The 12,982-nt window shown below is 39.8% G+C and overlaps 1 protein-coding gene across 1 annotated transcript in view; it reads right to left on the bottom strand.

Annotated features, from left to right (window-relative positions):
* Positions 1-1,630: 1,630 nt before the first annotated feature.
* Positions 1,631-12,982, bottom strand: part of LOC141434489 (RING finger protein 17-like) — a 26,889-nt gene continuing 15,537 nt past the window's right edge. Inside the window, 12 exon segments of the mRNA XM_074096909.1 lie at positions 1,631-4,259; positions 5,007-5,287; positions 6,171-6,201; positions 7,013-7,236; positions 8,003-8,205; positions 10,317-10,413; positions 10,499-10,627; positions 10,738-10,891; positions 11,101-11,235; positions 11,969-12,113; positions 12,463-12,615; positions 12,716-12,793. Coding sequence (XP_073953010.1) covers positions 2,909-4,259; positions 5,007-5,287; positions 6,171-6,201; positions 7,013-7,236; positions 8,003-8,205; positions 10,317-10,413; positions 10,499-10,627; positions 10,738-10,891; positions 11,101-11,235; positions 11,969-12,113; positions 12,463-12,615; positions 12,716-12,793 — 2,981 coding nt within the window. The 3' untranslated portion in view covers positions 1,631-2,908.

Below are 12,982 nucleotides of genomic sequence, written 5' to 3'. Positions count from 1 at the left end.
AATGACTCTACCTATATTATTTTATTCTCGGCATCAAAATAGAGAAATAAGATATTTTTGCGCAACTCGGTCCCGGGATGCTCCGGAACGAGAGCCCCCGCAGACCGAATCGGCCGATACAAAGTCTGCGGGCTTGCGAGGGCTCTCTTACTCGTAGCAGTCCCGTTCAGGTCACCCACACAAGAACATGGTCATGTAATTTACTCATTCATTTCAATCATTCTCCTTTTATGCAATCCGCTCTTCATATAGCTGTGTGTATAATTAATCATTACACTTCCAACTTTCGTTGTATAAAATACGAGACACAAAATGGTCGAATATGACAACTTTGCAAAAAAATATGTTATTTCATCACACTTGCTCGTAAACAGTGTCGTAATATGCAGGATATCTTGGTTGCAACCTCCCAAATAAAACCCTCGACCTTAATCTGCTTGTCATGAAGCTCAAGGTCTGTAAATGATACCGACCGTTGCCCGTACTGATACTGCTGCGCGCGCTGCTGCACGCGTATACTTACCCTCCCGCAGCTCGGGCGCGCTGTTCAGGGGAGGATGCTGGCGCTGCCCTAGAGCGCAGCCTAAAGTATCGGCAATTTTGGCAAAAATAGTACATTGTGTCTAAAGGGCGGTAAATAAGGAATTACGAACGAAAGTCTATTAGAAGCCCGAAGTCGAAGACTGAGGCGACATACAATGTTTTTCATCACATTTGTGAGTAAAATTTTATATTTCTAAAAGAAAAATATAATTTTCCAAATATTGCCGATACCTTAAGCTGCGCTCTAGGTAGCGCCGCCCTCCCCCTCCCGCAGCATGCACCTGACGCGCGTGTGCATGTGGCCCTTCTGCTGCGCCATGCGTGCGCAGCAGCAGCACGCAGCAGTATTAGTACGGGCGGCATTGACGCATTTACCGACCTTGGGTTTAATGACAAGCACATTAAGGTAGAGGGTTTTATTTGAAAAATATTATTTCATCACACTTGCTCGTAAAAAGTGTCGTAACATGCAGGCTACCTTGGATGCAACCCCCCAAATAAAACCCTCGACTTTGATGTTCTTGTCATGAAACCCAAGGTCAGTAAATGAATCATTGCCCGTATCTACTAATACTGATGCGCGCGCGCGGAGGCGCAGCACGCGGCGCACCACATGAACATGAACGCCGAGCACTGCAGGCGCACGCCGCGGGGGAGCTCGCTGGCGCTGTCCGAGAACGCAGCCTAAGATATCGGCCATTTTTGTAAAAATAATATTTATTCTTTCACAAATATACAATTTTACTCGCAAATGTGATGAAAAACATCACAAAATGTCGCACGGGCGGTACTGTAATTACGAACGACTCATTAAAGCCCTCAGTCTTCGACTTCGGGCTTCTAATAGAATCTTGTTCGTAACTCCGCACTTACCGCCCTTAAGACACAATTTACTATTGTATTACAAATAAACAATTTTACTCGCAAACCTGATGAATTCTAATAGACTCTCGTTCGTAATTGCTTATTTGACACCTTTGACACAATGTACTATTCTTTTTCATCATTTTTCTACTCGTTACCGCAGTAGCACTAATGCAGTTACTGTAATGCTGTCATTTTTTGATAAATAAATAAACAAACAGAATGAAGTAATCATTTGAGAAATATTATTTATTCGAAGTCAATGAACTTGATAACACCAAAGTTAAGAATCGATTACTTACATACATTTTCCATCACAACTTATCTCGTAAAATGTAACAACTGAACACAGATACAAACTGTTAAATTGCAGTTTTATAAATGTATCTAGAGTTATAACATACTGAACAAATAATCAACATAATCAAACTAAACGCTTATCTAGTACACTTAACCTAATAGTAAATACTAAATAATCGAACGTAACATGAAATAAGATAAGAATCAAAACCTATTTGAAAAAAGGCAAGTATCTGAGTAAATTTTACATTATTCATCCAAAAGTTACAAAAATACTGCGATACGATTAAAAAATAGAAATTTATATAAGTAATTAGGTACGAAAGATAAAAAAAATAACTAGAGTCAAGATAAAACTGCCGGAAACGACGGTATTTATTTATAGCTACCAATTTTACAAGTTTTCACGCAAGAAGCGAACGAAGCTGATGCGCCAGCACCGTTTCTTCAGAACCTTTGTTCACGATCAGCGCTAACTATGAAAATCGCACTAGCACGTTCCTCATCACTGTTTTCTCCACGTTTCCGTGCGGTTAGAACGCTGTTGTATAAAATTTAATGAAAACTTATGCACATTCGGGACAAGTTTTCGCGCCGCAGAACTCGGAAAGCTATATGCATAAAAGCTTCATTTATATAGGTTTTGATTCCTGCATCGGATATAAATGAAAATTAATGATTTTATGGCGTAAAAAGGCGGTTTGTCGTGCGTGAGTAGTTTCAGTCTTATTTCTAAAAACTATCGTATTATTTCTGAAATATAACAAGTAACTAACCTTCCTCAATAATCTGTGTGCCAAGCGGACATGACACAAATGGTGCTCGTGAATATTAGGTTTTTTAATACTTTTTACAAATAGATCAGTATTAAGAGCCAGAAAGCACAGATTCAACTTAAATTTAGGAAAAGGCGGCTCCATCAGCTTTTTGATGATTCTGCCAATATCGAGGTAGACTAGGACACGGCATGTAGACTTCTGGTAGGGTAATGCTACTAGTTTTCGGTGGGATAAGAACTCATTAAAATACTAGTTTATGAAATGTATGGATTTTTAACGAAATATAGGTTCAACTTTGGCGATCTGCCTATAATAAAAAGAATATTACAATGTAATACAAAACAAAAACTTTTCTTTCATCAATTATCATTCTTGGTTAGGAGGTGGTTTTCTTTATTCTTATGCCTACACTAACCCATAATCTAATAGGTGAAATGAGAATCAGTTGGAATCAAATATCCACTACTAATGAGTTTGCTATAAACGAACGTATTGTCGTCATTTGTCAATTCAACTTGAGGTAGTTTATTTTCGTATTTGACAATTTTTGTATGAAATGGACCCTTATCCAGAAATGTATCTACTAATTTAGGTATAACGATATTTCTATCAATCTCCTTATTTATTTCAACGTTGTATAATCTTGCTTGTAAACTTGCGGGAGGTAACTCTATCCACTCTTTACAGATTTCCCTCACATCAGACATAGCAACGACTTCAGTATTACCGTAATCCACGTACCGCACCTTAATAAGACCTTTGGATTTGCTATATCTCAGGATCGAAGCCCTGTACCATTGCCCATCCTCGCGGAAACGGGCAATGCAAGCTTTGTTTTCGAAAATTCCTTTCAATGATGGTTTATTGGAACCTTCCTTTTGTATAGCTTCGAACATCTCTTCATAGCGCAAGTTTTCTTCGTCATTATGAACTACAGCCATTTCAAAAATATCGCCGTCGTTGATCATTGTAACATTACACAACAGCTCTTCCTGGTTGAGTTTTCCGAATTGTACGAAATTATTTTCAGGCTTGCAATTGTTTTCTTCTTCCTGAATGAGCAAATTCCAATCTGTATTTTCAAAGGACTTGGTATCGAACGAACGATCGTTTGATGCGGATAAAGGACTTGCGCTATCGGCATCATCATCCACGATATAATCAGGTCCAGAGTCAGATTTTAACTCTTCAATGCATGGCTTTTTGAAGGTAGAATTTAGCGCAAACTTTCTGATGACAGCCTTGGAGCCATCAGTGTATTCTGCCATCTCAAAATCTACGAGGTGGTCGTTAATCCACAGTTTATCGTATTTCAACTCTATCGGTATAAGATCACCGATACGTTCGCCGGCCAATTTGACCAAGCACTGCTTTTCAACTACAGATTTGTGAATATAATCTAAGGTCGTTCTATCCCACTGATTGCCAGTCGGTCTTATGCGAGCCAAGACACACTTGTGAGCTTGTATTGCTATTTGATGTAGAGCTATGCTCTTCCTCATATTAACAAACGAACAAACTTCTTCGTTTCCGTAGTCAATGTACTGAACCAAGCATGCGGCGCTCTCAGGGTTAACTTCCAACACCCGGCCTCTGTAGAAGCGGTTGTCCAAGAAGTAGAGAGCGATGCAAGGCTCTCCGATCGTCCACTTAGCGTATTTGGCCTTTGGGTCAGGCTTTTTAAAGCGTACCTCCAACGCTTTGCTAATCAATTCCAGTGTTTCTTTCTGTCGCACATCGTGCAAAAACACGACTCCATCGTTATCTATGTACCTGAAAATAGAGGCATGTATAAATTAGATTAATAATAATAAGCCATTTATTTCGGACAGAATCCATAGAGGTTATTTACAATGAAAATAATAATAACAAGAGGTGTTAGTAGGTAGGTACAATCAAGACAAACATGAACAATAAAATAAAACAGAAATAAAAATAATCATAATAACAATACACGACTGCCCAGCGCCGACAACCATGATTATGATATAAGGTTGCGGCAGCGTGCAGCCCCATCCAGCGCCTCATCATCGGGGAGTCCCACCGGCCGGCCAGCGCACGCAGGACACTGTTGGAACTATCACGCAACCGACTGAGCAACGAGGCGCAACGCTTTCTTATGATTGCATAAAAACTATCAACGTTGGCTTTAGCAAACATGGCTGATGCGCTGCAGTAGCGTGGTAGTCCAAACAGTATCCTGAACGCGTCATTGTATTGGTATTGTATTGGTATTGGTTAATGGTTATGAATGAATGAACTGCGTAGGTATAGTCTACGGATGTATAATAGTCTAAGAAAGCGAAAGCGCTTTACGCTTTACAACGTATCATACCATGAGTACCATGACCATAATAGGAATGAGTCGGCCAAAAAAAAATAGGCATGGCATATCGCTTTGGTTGGTACCGACTATGAACTTTGACGTCATGTTATGTCAAAATGGCATTAAAATTTTCAATTAAATATTTCGAATCATTATTTGTTGTACATAACAGGTGTTAGAATGAGGTAACTTACGTGGGTACTCCAGTAAACTCAGTGGTCGGTAAAGGTTCTGCGGGAAGCCAGTCAGAAATGAAGACTGTATTCGACGAGCCCGCTGCTATGTGATCATTATTGGCATTCGCGTCGAATACCTCAGGACTGGAGGAGTTAGTATTTTCATCAGGCTCGGGGTTAGTTATCAGGGGCTTAGTCGGCATCGGCTCAAGTTGGAGCCACTCGCGGACTGATCCCGTCACGTTGAGAAAGGACAACATTTCATCATCTTCATTATTAACGTTCGATTCCACTGCAGCCTAAAAGAACATTTATTGTGCATAAAATGTGAAAGCGACAAAGAAAACTCCAGATATTTATCAAAAGCCGTGGTGGCCGAGTGGTTTCACCTATGGCCTCTCAAGCAGAGGATCGTGGGGTTCAAACCCCGGCTCGCACCTTTGAGTCTTTCGAAATTCATGTGCGGAATTACATTTGAAATTTACCACGAGTTTTACGGTGAAAGAAAAAAACCGTGAGGAAACCTGCAAAACCTGCGAAGCAATTCAATGGTGTGTGTTAAGTTCCCAAGTGGGAACTACTGCCCAAGCCCTCTCATTCTGAAAGGAGGGCCTCTGCCCAGCAGAGGGACGTATATAAGCTGGAATGATGAACATGTTCTTAATATCGTCGGGGATAGTGTAAATCTATGTTTTTGGATCTGAAATGATCCGCGTGTCTGACAATTTTAGCCATTCCCAATGTTTACTCCAAGTTCATTGAAATATAACAAATATAAAGTTAAAACCATCTCCTGTATAACTGTATAACTACGTAGTGGTAGATAACGCAACTATCATAAGTAGCGGTGTAAAAGCTATGTCCGGTACAATGGTCGATAAGTTAATTGTCCATTAGCGGGTCGAAAAAGACTAAGTACCCACAGCTCTATCAGGCCGGTAAATTCCCATGGTAATAAACACTGGTCTAATACAAGTAATTCTTTAAAGTAGCTGGTCAAGGGCGCCGTTTTAATGCATTATTATTTTTTAATTATCACTATATTTCATTAGTCTAAGAATTAAAGTTTTATCTACTTCATAATAATTAAATTCGTTTATTTCCTCCAGTAATGAAAAGTAGAATTTCTCGGGTCAAATTAAGGCCATTTTCCCTCGAACTTTTTGCTCCAGAAATACTCACTGGGATCGGTTCATTCACCCTGGTTATCAAACTAAAAACCTGCAGGATTTATTAGAAATCATACTTCGGTAGAAGCTATACTGCAGACTTTCATAAGTATGCATGCCAGCAAGCAATCTAAAATTCAAACTTTATTTGTGTATTTTATTGTTTTTCCGTTGCAGTTTGACTCCCATTGATTTTTGATTTGTAAGTAATTTAATTTTATTCACAGGTTACCGGGTAAAAATAATGTCCTATCTAGAAGACACAAGTGAAAATAACCGACCTAGTGCATGCAAAATTTTAGCAAATTCCGTTCAGCTGTTTACGGTGATTGTAACGAACAAACAAAGTTTCGCTTTATAATAATAGTGGAAGTCTTAATAAAACCTTCAAAAAGATTTCGTACGTATGGTTGAGTATAGGGAGACTAATTTGGTTTAATAGTTGAATTTTAGACGAGAAGCGTTTTAGGAGTCGCGTTTTTCGGTTGTATTTTTAGACCAGTTGCGTTTTAGGCGAAAATTTAAGACCAGCTTCCAGTTGCGTTTTGACTTGCTATTAACCAGTTACCTTATAGACTAACTTGCTATAGACCAGTTGTTAGAACTAGCAACTTAGACCAGCTGCTTTTTAACCACATCAACAGACATAGTGCATATTTTAGACGTAGTGAGACTTGGTCGAACCTATGTTTAATAGTGTAATCTTTAGGTTGAAAAAAAAATTGGAAGCAGTAAGGCAGTAGGGTAGGCCCTGCAAACAAAACACGTGGCGCACGAACGTAGCAATCTGGCACCCCCATAGTTCGCAAAGTAACATCTGATTAAAAAAAATATTTGCTGTCAATAATTACTTACCCAAAAGAGATGGCAAATTTGTATTTAATCATTTCATTATTGATGCAGACACGGTTATCTGGGTCGGTGATGTCAACGAGCGTAACGCTGAGCGAGCCGCGGTTGCGACTATCCTCGACTTCCAGCTGCAAAATCCGGTCCTCGAACCGCTGTAGCAGCATTACGGACGCCTGGCTCCACTTCTTGTTTAAAGGGGTCACTCCTGCCAGGTGGCACTCCGTCGCCTACATCAAAAGACTATATTTACAAAAATCACCAAGTTTTTTGAGATAAATAACATTTAACACATAAAAAACAAACTAAAAAGACGTTCACATTCACAGCTTCAGAGAATTGCTGTTTCCACTACATCTATGCTCAGTGAGGATTGGTAAATGAGGCGTTTCTATTGGTTTATGACAAAATTGACAAACATATTCCTCGCTTCACATCCGCGCACAGTTCTGATGGAAATGCAGCCTGAAAACACTCGTCCATGGGTTCCAAACAAAATACCAAAGATGCAGCTTTACATCACGTTTTGCGTTTTTGCGTAAATTTCGAGTTTTCTATTTCTACTTTCGATGATTACCAACGTAGCAGTAATTATACAGCCAACTAGTTTATTACTTATTTTTATATATATTTCATCTCTTTCTTTCACATTTCACGAATGACTTTCATCTCTTTCTTAACCTAACTAAAGAAAGAGATGGAATATGTTCGTGACGTAATAAAGATCAAATTTCTTGTTTCAAACGGATGTTCGGCGATCAACCTTCGTGTTGTATATAAGCTCCTTGGTCACGACGTGCATCTAGATGGCCATGCCGAAACGTGAAAAAAAAGTGTCATTGACGTGACTCAATTATATTCGACTCCGTGGCTAATCAAAAAATTAAAAAAAAAAATACTTTCCACCCTAGAGATGAAAACGCAATTTTCCACCCGACTATCTACCCATGAAAATTGAACTTTCCGAACAGGAGAGATGAAAAATATAATACAGACCAGCGCCCGGTGCGTGGTGAAGTGCGGGCGCGCGGGCCGCAACGCGCTCCAGTGCGCGAGCAGCACGGCGCCGGTGTCCGGCAGCAGCACGCGCACGCGCCCGCGCCCCGGCAGCTCCAGCGCCACGCCGCGCGCCCACGCGCCCGCCGCCTCGCGCTCCTCCTCCGTGCGGTATTTCTCCATGTTCACCACGTATACCATGCCTGCGGGACCGGCGGAATACTTGAACGTGGCCTTAGAGCCCCCGCAGATCGCATGATAGAAAGTCCGCGGTTTGCGGGGGCTGTTAAATTCGTACGGCCCAATGTGCAATAGAATGTTAATATAAATCTTACATTTACCTAGGCTGCGTTTCTGTTTCCACTAGTGCTGTGCTGTGCGAGGATAGGTAAATGAATCGTTTCTATTGGTTCATGAAAAACACATTCCTCGCACATCCCTGGTGAGAACGCAGCCTAAATGTAGGATGTTCATGTATCCAGTGATAACAATTCGCATTGTTCACTTTTTTTACTACTCTTTTTAGTTGACCTAGTTGACTACGGAACCCTTATAGTTTCGCCATGTCTGTCCGTCTGTCCGCGGGTAAGCTCAAAGACCGTTAGTACTAGAAAGCTGTAATTTGACATGAATATACATATCAGTCACGCCGACAAAGTGGTACAATAAAAAACAGGAAAAAAAAATTATTAGGGTAGTTTCCATAGACGTAAAGTGGGGGTGATTTTTTTTTCTTGGGTAACCCTATTTTGTGGGATACCGTTGGATAGGTCTTTTAAAACCATAGGGGGGAGACAATTTTTCTATTCAGTGATCTGTTTGCGAAATATTCAACTTTAAAGTGCAAATTTTCATTGAAATCGAGCGTCCCCCTAACCTCTAAAATCTAAACTGTTGGGTGAAAAAATTTTAAAAAATTCAGAATGTTAGTAAGGATATCAAACTAACAAGAAAACTACAACGGTTCTGTTTTCTTGATAATTATTAGTAGTTTAAGAGTAAATCGCAGCCTAAGGTATAAAATACCTAAACTTGGAATATTCCCTACAAAATACGAAAACCTTAGAAAAATATTACTTAACTTTTTCGTAATGGCTACGGAACCCTATTTCGGGCGTGTCCGACACGCTCTTGCCCGGTTTTTTATGTCAATACCTAATCTTTGGTTAATGTCAAACATGTATGTGACAACTGACTGACATCAATGTCTGCCTGCTACCTGCGGACTGCGGAGGTACTACGAAATTCGAAAATCGAAGTTCGTGTCGTTCCGTCCCTCTCACTCTCGTATTAAATAATATAACCGTCAGCGGGACGGCAAGCTACGAAGTTCGAATTTTGTACTTCGTAATACGGGCCCTGGAAGAATTGCGAAACTAAAGTGGCAGTGGGCGGGGCACATTGCTCGCAGGACTGATGGCCGATGGGGTCAGAAGGTTCTCGAATGGCGTCCCCGGACCTGGAGACGAGCTGTCGGTAGGCCTCCAACAAGATGGAGCGACGACTTGGTTAAGATCGCGGGATCGCGGTGGATGCGGAAAGAACAAGACCGGTCTGAGTGGAGAGCCTTGGGGCTTGGGGATGAATACGGGCCCTGCGTGACAGATACCATAGATAAACCTAGATACTTATGGATTTACTTTTCAGGTAAAGGGATTCATCCCTTAAAGAAAAATACGAAGGTCAAACTAAGGTTAAACATATTTTTGCCCACATATATGTAACCCTTAAGTATTTCTGAATCAGAATAGGACAAAATTGTTCAAAAAACCTATCCCTCGAAATGGTTTTCGAATCAGGGTACATTGGTAAAATATGAACAATGCCAATTTAGTATGTATTTTTTACCTAAGGAGGGAGGAACAGTGTGCAAAGTGTGCAAGCACACACCTCCACTTAAGTTGACATTAATGAAGTACCTACTCTTTAACCGACCTTCACATTTCCACATTAGTACATAAGATAGGTAATATAATATAGGTAAGACCTTCTACATATATTTACGTCAAGTGTGTTTACTTGATAAGATAAGTACCTAAATATGAATCAAAAAATGAAGCAAAACGAGGTAAAATGACAAGATTTCGACATCCGATTTAATTCAGTCTGTATGACCCGCTGAAAATCACTAATTTCTCATTTGTACAGTCAACGTCATTAATAAGTGATCACTTTTGTACATTGTCACTTTAACGTCATGTTTGAAAAGCCATACGACAATGTGTTACGACTGAAAGCGACAAGGTACAGAAATGATCACTTATTTATTACGTTGACTGTACAATATAAAGTATACTAAAGGCAAATCACTTACCTACTTCAGGAAGATAAACACTTTCGTTATTAACAGCAGTGTTGTATTCTTGCTCTAAATCTTCAGTCAGTTTTTCAAATACTTTCTGCAAATGGCGCTGTAAACGTGAAATGCACTTGTTGTTATATTACCTCAGTTAGTCAATGACCAAAATTTAAAAAACAAATTTGTATTCCACAAACCTCTCGTACGAAGAACTTGTCAGGGCTTACGATGTGCGTAATGGTCACTTCTTCAGTCGACTTCTGTTTCAGACTATTGTTGACCATAAATAATTTTGGCTTTTCGCTGGTACCACAGATTTTAGGGTACTGGAAATTAACAATAATTTGGATAAAATCGAGATAAACAATTTAGGTTATTTTAGTGTATTGAGCAATTGTGTTAGTTTTTAAGTTAAGCTTTTTCAAAATTAATTTACATGTAATTTCGGGTTGGACATTCTTGCGCGATCATGGAAGACTAACGCATGCGCGAGACTGACACCTTCTTCAAAGGTAACGACGTCACACACGAGTGTCATGGCAAAGTTTGCAGTCGACTGGATGCGGCGGATATAGATGACCGCCTGCTTGCTGCAAATAAATAAATAAAAATCACTCAAAATATGCGTAAAATTAGGGATTCTAACAAAATTGCAATATATTAAATCCGAAATTTCTAATTTACTTAATCTGGTTTGATCTTGCAACTGTTTCAATTTAAAAGACATCGTATTTTGTGTATTGTATATTGTTCAAAAGGTAATTTCTAATAACATTATATTCAACAAGTCTACTCTTACTTGTTTACTATATTTTGGATCAGAATCGAGTCTTCGCAGGTCCACGACCCATTCTTGGGGACGCAGTTAGCTAGAGAGCAGTTTATAGCCAGCGGTGGCGGCGACTGCACTCTGCCAGGCTGTAGCAAACGTAACCTGGCATAGACAAAAGTTAATTAATACATTTGCGTGAATGAAAGAAATGCACAACATTACACTAACTATCGTAAACGACATCACGGCAAGCGTTAGCTCATTACGGTAACAGGGTCTTGGCACACTTATACGACAGCGATGTCCCGGGCATTGTAGAAGATGCGTGTAACGACTACTTCATCATGATCATCAGCATCATATCAGTCGTAGGACGCCCAGATTTGGACAGATTTGTAGTTGCTTCAGTTGGAAGCGGCCTGCATCCGCTGTGAACCCGCGTCTTTAACCTGGTCATGGTGTTGTTGGTGGACGTCCAACAACTACTTAGTTACGAAATTAGGGTAATGTCTGGCTGTATCTACGCTTTAAGCGTAGATGATAACTTGGCTGTAACTGACGGCACAAAGATAGAATTGGCGGCTTGGCAATCATTTGAATTGAAACCGAAGGTCTTCGAAGCGTAACACTTTCATTAAATCAACGATTTTATTGTCACATCCATCAGTGTTGAATTGCCTATTTAATTTGAGAAGCTTGTAAATACAAGAAATATAAAAAAAAATCATTTATTAAACCTAAATTCTAGGGGGGAAACGTGCGTGTACTTTTTTCAAATTAAAAACTTCTCAAAAAATCTTTGAAGGTAAAATAATCAACTGTCATAATGTGGAAACATTATTCGTCGCAGTTTTCCCACTGAGAGTACACGCAAAATATGAATAGATAGACGTACTTTTCAATTGACACGACTTCGGTGCTCCCAAAATCAATGCAAAAAACCGTACACATCGGCTTGTTGACGTTTTTTCGGTCGATGCTGTTTATGCGACATCGCTGCCACATGTTGTCAGTCTCGTTGAACATCAGGTATAACTTGCCTGTAGTACAAGAACAAATTATACAGGCTGCAGTCGTCGAGTTTAAATGTAATTTTACAGTATCCGATATTTCTCCGGTTTTATTCAAAAAATTTCGTAATCCAAAAGAGTATTTATAATTTACTGCTTAGGTATTTAGAAATAAACCACGACTGCTTAGATGAACCTTGGCTGTTTCACCATCCATTGATTAGTGTAAACTGGCGGGTTAGGTGTGATGCCGTCTCTATTTGTTTTGTTCGAATAGACGGCATCACATATAACCGTCGGTTAACGCTACTCAATGGATGGTGAAACAGCCCCTAAGTGTAGCATATGCCAACCAAAACCCAAGTTCTTTTTTACTTGCCTTCTGTTAGGTGCGTAATCGATGGCTTAGGTGCAGAGACCGAATTTCTGAACTCTCGCAACATTTCTTTCACTATACTCTGATGGCAAGCTCTTTGCACGTAGAAATTATGTGGATCCACAATATGCGAGATGTAAATTATTTCTTGCGCACCTGTAAAAGAAATCTGTTTTACCTAAAGATAAAAGTTGCAGGAAAACTAATTATTTCATGAAAAACAAAACATAGTAAGGCTTAATTCTCTAGTCTTTACCTTCGTGAAGTTGTTTAGGAACTTTGCTTTCAGCAAACGGCATGACCGGCTGCACAAGAGGTCTTTGGAAAGCTTCAACTGCAACACATCAAAATAAGAACTTATTTTCATATAGATTATGATCCCAGAGTCGCCCGACTTTACTTATTTTCGCATGGACAAAACATACGCTATTTTGTAGTATTGACACAATACACATAACTAGGCAGTAATTCGACTTCATACTAGCGCCCGAATCGCCGCACGCACACAGCCAAGCGTCATTTA

Source organism: Choristoneura fumiferana, chromosome 13 (assembly GCF_025370935.1).
Source record: "Choristoneura fumiferana chromosome 13, NRCan_CFum_1, whole genome shotgun sequence".
In the NCBI taxonomy this organism is placed as follows: Eukaryota; Metazoa; Arthropoda; class Insecta; order Lepidoptera; family Tortricidae; genus Choristoneura; species Choristoneura fumiferana.
Note: the sequence above shows the minus strand (reverse complement) of the source record. Positions and strands in the feature narration are given on the sequence as shown.